At 46.8% G+C, this 5,674-nt stretch overlaps 1 protein-coding gene across 1 annotated transcript in view; it reads right to left on the reverse strand.

Moving 5' to 3' along the window:
* Nucleotides 1-1,631: 1,631 nt before the first annotated feature.
* ADAP2 (ArfGAP with dual PH domains 2) overlaps nt 1,632-5,674 on the reverse strand; it is a 25,632-nt gene continuing 21,589 nt past the window's right edge. Inside the window, exons 8-10 of the mRNA XM_042780480.1 lie at nt 4,943-5,020; nt 2,873-3,101; nt 1,632-1,666 (exon numbers count right to left, since the gene is read on the reverse strand). Of these exons, the coding sequence (XP_042636414.1) occupies nt 1,632-1,666; nt 2,873-3,101; nt 4,943-5,020 (342 nt within the window). The remainder of the gene's footprint in view (nt 1,667-2,872; nt 3,102-4,942; nt 5,021-5,674) is intronic.

The following is a 5,674-nucleotide window of genomic DNA, read 5'->3' on the forward strand; positions in this document are numbered from 1 at the left end:
CCCCCACCATAGGAATCCAAGATGCTAATAATAGGAGAAATAGTGGGCAGGGCTGAGAGTATATGGGAACTCGTACTTCCTGCACAAGTTTTCTGTAAATTTAAAACTGCTGTAGAAAAATAAAATCTATTTAAAAAACAAACAAGGCACAGAGGTAAGAGCGTGAGTTTTCCAATGGCCTCGAGCTATATAATACATGGGCACAGTGTCTAGTATATGTACTGTATGATTGGCAGAGCCATACCTGAGGCACAGCAGACGTGTGTGCTCAGCTCGCTTCTTTCCTTCCGGAGCAAGTGATGATCAATGCGGGCGTTGGTTTCTAACATTATCTGTGCTTTCATTTCTTCTAAAATGTGCAAAAGGATGGAACTCTCCCAGGAGCATTTTAGATTTGTTTAGGAACCGAAAAAAAAAAAAAAAAAAAAAGGCACTGCTTTGAAGGAGTAGAAAATAGGGTGCTCTAAAATTTTTCCCCAACTTTTTATTTTGGAAACTTTCAAATCTATAGAAAAATTGCATGATTAGGACAATAAACAACAATATAATTAATCTAGATTCACCAATCGTTAACATTTTCTCTCTCTCTCTCTCTCTTTCTCTCTCTCTCTCTCTATATATATATGTATATAATATATAAACAAAATAAAACATTGCTGTGGAGTCAATTCTGACTCATTGTGACTCTGTAGAGCAAAGCAGAACTGCCCCATAGGGTTTCCAGGGCCGTAAATCTTTATGGAGGCAGACTGCCTCATCTTTCTCCTGCAGAGCAGCTGGTGGGTTCAAACTACCAAGCTACTCACTGACCTTTTGGTTAGCAGTCAAGTGCTTTAATCTCTGTGTGTGTGTGTGTGTGTGTACTCTATACATACATACACTCAGTACATACACATACTTTTTTCTTTTGCTGACCAATTCAAGAGTCAATTACAGAATTACATTGTTACATTTTACCCCTAAATACTTCAACATATATCTCCTAAGAACAAGAGTATTCTCCCACACAAACACAGCTTAATTACCACACTCTTACAATACGGTTAGTTAACATACATCCATATTCAAATATCCTCAATTATATATATATGTTCAAATATCCTGAATCTAGAATAGTTCCCAGACTACTTTATTTTTTATAATATTGACATTTTTGAAGAGTCCAGGACAGTTGTTTCGCACAATGTCCCTCAGCTTGGGTTTATCTTATTACTTCCTCATAATCAAATTCAGAATGAACATTTTTGGCAAGAGAACTACTTGGGTGATGCAGCAGATGCCTTCTCATTGCAATGCCTCCATTTTGGATATGTGGAAGTCCTAGAAAGAAGACCTTGAGGACATGTCATACCTACATGGGGCAGGGGAGTTCATATGTGTCCATCTATGTACAAGATCCACAGAGACCCTAGGGCTGGCCAGTAGGACAAGGTCTAGGGAGCCGATAGGTAAAGGCCATGACTTTAGTCTTGAAGCATTCGCTCCAGCCACCTACTGGACGGGGACCTCAGCTAACTGTAGTTGCCGACTGTAGGGCACTGCTGCTGGGTACTAGGGCCTGTGGGTAAGAACTTTTCCTTCCCTCCAGGAGCCCCAAGTTTCCAGGGGCAGCCAGCTCCTGAGTGCGTGGGTCACCTGCTGCTGCAACCACTCCCTGCTGATGTAGCTGCAAGGGAAACAGGAAAAGGGTCAATGGGGTCACACCAGAGGGGAGGGAAAGCAGAGGGACAGGGTACAACAACAGAGGGAACCAGAATTAATTAGAAAAAGAAAAGGGAAAACAGACCGAAGGATTAGGAGACAGAGGGGACACACATCAGAGAAGGAAGAAACAGAGAGAAACCGAAGGAGACTCACGGACACACAGAGAAAAGAAAGGAGGAGCTGATGAACGTCACTAACAAGTTTCACGTTGGCGTGTGAGGCTATTTGGCTTTTGGCTTTTGGAAAGTGAAGGTTTGTGTTTACACCAGTCAGACACAAAGGACACGAGGGCTTCCCCCAAGGGGTTGTGAGGGGTCACCTGTTCATCCTATACTTTTCCAAACACAGAACATCTCCTTTGTGTCCCAGCAGCCAGGTCTCTGCCAGAAGTCTGCTGCTATAGCTCACTGTCTCCCCTTTTCTCCCAGGGCTGCCAGCAGATAGGGAAGCCCACTGTGACTCATCCAGGGTGACGAGGAAGGGCAGGAGAGAGGAGACAGAATGGAGAGGGCCCCAGCGAAGAAGGCACACAAAACAGACATCCCTCTGTGTACGTGGGAGGATGACGTCCCAGGAGCCACCCAGTGGACGGGGACTCAGCTAATAATAACCCGCCAGGGTTTTCTCACACGACAAGGGGTGGAGGGAGAGAGAGGCTGCTCAGCCCCTAGACTGAGTGGGTAGACAAGGGGCTCCTGATAGCACCTACGGTTCTGCCAGGGCAACCCCCTCCGGATGCTTACAGGGAAGGGCTACCCTCAGGACAGAGGGATGGATAGAAAGGAGGACCTTCTGGCAACAGTGTGCACTGTCTGCACTTTTCTCTGGCAGAAAGAAAACAGAAAGTGAGTAGTCACAAGCCAAGACTTCGGTCTTGGGGCTTTTTATTTATTTATCTTTGGCACCACAGCAAAACCCAGGAGTCCCTAGGTGGTGCATATGGGTAATGCACTCAGCTGCTAACCCAATGGTTAGGGGTTCAAGTCCACCAGAAGTGCCCCGGAAGAAAGGCCTGGTGATCTCCTTCTGGAAAATCAGCCACAGCAAACCCTACAGAGCACAGTCCTACTTGGACACACGTGGGCGCCAGGAATTGAACCCAAGTGAAGAAGCCCCTTTCTACCCTCTGCTCTTGGCCAAAGAATAAAGCCCAGTCCCTGAGTCTTACTGAGGAGATTGAGGTGGGTCAAGGGGTGGCTCAGGACATCCCGCAGACTCTTCAGCCATTCCTGCTGCTCTTTATCGGTGGGGCAGGTGAAGACAAATCTCCGCTGGGGGGTCACAATGGTGAGGCCGGCTTTCCAGCGATTCCCTCGGATGCCCTTGGGCAGGTCTTCATAGACCTCATAGCCCTGTTCATTGGTCCCAATAAAAACCTGGCCCTGCTCAAAGGCGTCCTGAAAATACATACAAGGTGCATGGTTATCAGAGGCCCTGCCTTGACTTGGGGGCGCCTGCAGCCCTGGTAGCTCCTGAGGTGTTTTTGTAAATGGATGTGAAGGCCCCTCCTGGGATTTCTGCTGATTTAGACCCAGAATTTGAAAGGTTAAAAGCCTAAAATAAATCACACACATCATCTGTTAAAATAATGTTGTTAGCAGCTGTCAAGTCTGGTCAGATGCATGGTGACCCCACACACAATGGGAGGAAAGGCTGCCCAGTTCCCACAGGATCAGTTGTAGATTGGACTTTTGTGATCCATAGGGTTTTCATTAGCTGATTTTCAGAAGCCAGTTGCCAGCCCTTTCTTCCTAGTCACTCTCACTCTGGAAGTTCTGTTGAAACTTGTTTGCATCATAACTGACAGACGAGTGGTGATTGCACATGAAGTGGGTGCACGGGCTGGGACTTGAACCCAGGCCTCCCACATGGAAGGTGAGAATTCTACCACTGAACACCACTGCCTTCTTGCTAAAATCATATTTTGTGATTTATGGAGCAGTTACTATGCACCACAGGTTTAAGTGCTATGTACAGGTATATGTATGTCAGAGATATTATTTCCAGATCACCACAAGAAAGCATTATCACAACCAAGTGTGCAACATGAATTTTTGGGGTTCCCAGAGCATACAAATTTTATGTTTACACTACACTATATTAGTGTAGTGTAAACAAAAAAAAAAACAAATTTTATGTTTACACTACACTATATTCTGGGAGCTCTGGTAGCATAGTGGCTACGGCACTTGACTGCTAACCAGAAGGCTGGCGGTTCAAATCCACCAGCCACTCCTCGGAAGGAAGATGGGGCAATCTACTTCCGTAGTGATACTGCCTCAGAAACCCAAGGAGGGGTCGCTATGAGTCGGGGCTGACTCGACGGCAAAACAACAACAACAACAACAACAACACTATATTCTATTAAGTTTGCAACAGCATTATGAAAAGGTTTGAAATATAGTGAGAATTAACCAGAATATGACAGAGACATGAAGGGAGCACATGCTGTTGGAAAAACAGCACCAACAGACTTGCTCCACACAGGGTTACTACAAACTTCAAATTGTAAAAAAAAAAAAAAAAAAAAAACCCACAGTATCTGCAGAGCACAATAACATGAGGTGAGCCTGTAGTAACTCATTTAATCACCATGACAACCTCTGAAGAGGACACTGCTCTCAAACCTATTTTTCAGAGCAGGAAACTGAGGCATGTGGCCCAGGGCATGCCACTTTTTAAAAATGGCAGGACTGAGACCAAAACCCACACTCCTAATCACTCCACTTCACAGACTCTTGGGTAAAGGTGAGAGCTGGAGACTAGAGGACAAGGTACAAGTGATTTAACTACAGTTGGCAGCATTGTGGATACATGTCAAACCAAAAAACAAAACTCACTGCCGTGGAGTCAGATCTGACTCATAGTGACCCTTCCTTGGGTTTCCGAGGTGGCATCACTACAAAAGTAGATTGCCCAACCTTCCTTCCGAGGAGCAGCTGGTGGGTTTGAACCACCAGCCTTCTGGTTAGCAGTCAAATGTCTTAGGCACTACACTACCAAAGCTCCCAGATACATGTCAACGACTTCCTAAAGGCTGGGAAAGAGACAAGCCTGAATCTGAACAGCTTTGCCCACAGGTGACATAAGAGAAGCTGCCTACAGGCAAGGGGTGGAGGTGTTTCCCTCTCCCGTTTTCTCTAGCCCTGGGCTCCCAAAAGCTGTGTTTGTCTGTAGTTTCCTTCTGACCACACCTCCATCTGGGGGTGGACTGGGAAGGGACCAGAGTGGTTTTTACCAGTGGGTTCTTGTAGTAGAGCAGCCTCCGCTCCTGAGGATCCAGGGCGAACCACCGTTTCTTGAAAGGTTCTCTCTGCTGCAAAAGAGGGAACCTCTTACCATGGACGCACAGCCGGGGCGCATGTGTGGAGGACAGAGGTCAGGAGGCCAGTCCAGACCAAGCCAGGGGAGTGGCCAGTCTGTGGTCTCCATCAGGGCCTCCGAAGCCTCAAGTCCCTCCTCTGGGCCAGGGCAGGGGCCATAGGCAGGGGCCCTGGGCTCTGAAGGTCTGCCCACCCTGCCACCACCACCAGTTGTGCCCTGCTGCCTCCAGATGGTTCCTTTAGTTGGAAGAGGTGCTTCCTCTTTTCTAGCCTGTGAACAAGAAGTCTCAGAAAATTCTCACCTAGGTCAGAGGAGAGAAAGCCAGGGGCAAAGACCACGGAGTAGGGGCGGAGAGCTGTGCCAATTGGCTGGTATGAAACCCAGTGTAAAATGTGCAAGCCTTTGATTAACTTTTCAACCTGAGGCTTTCTTTCATACTAACTCCCAACACCTTTCATCATAGACTTAACGATCACCATCATACTGTCAATATATTACACCTTTTACAAAATCATTGGAATGTTGCCACTTTTAGACCTACTTGGGAGCCCTGGTGGCTTAGTGCCTAAGGCATTTGACTGCCAATCAGAAGGCTGGCAGCTCAAACCCACCAGCCACTCCTCAGAAGGAAGGTTGGGCAATCTAC

Source organism: Orycteropus afer, unplaced genomic scaffold (genome assembly GCF_000298275.1).
Source record: "Orycteropus afer afer isolate SDZICR_OR568_19922 unplaced genomic scaffold, OryAfe1.0 scaffold00042, whole genome shotgun sequence".
NCBI classification, from domain to species: Eukaryota; Metazoa; Chordata; class Mammalia; order Tubulidentata; family Orycteropodidae; genus Orycteropus; species Orycteropus afer.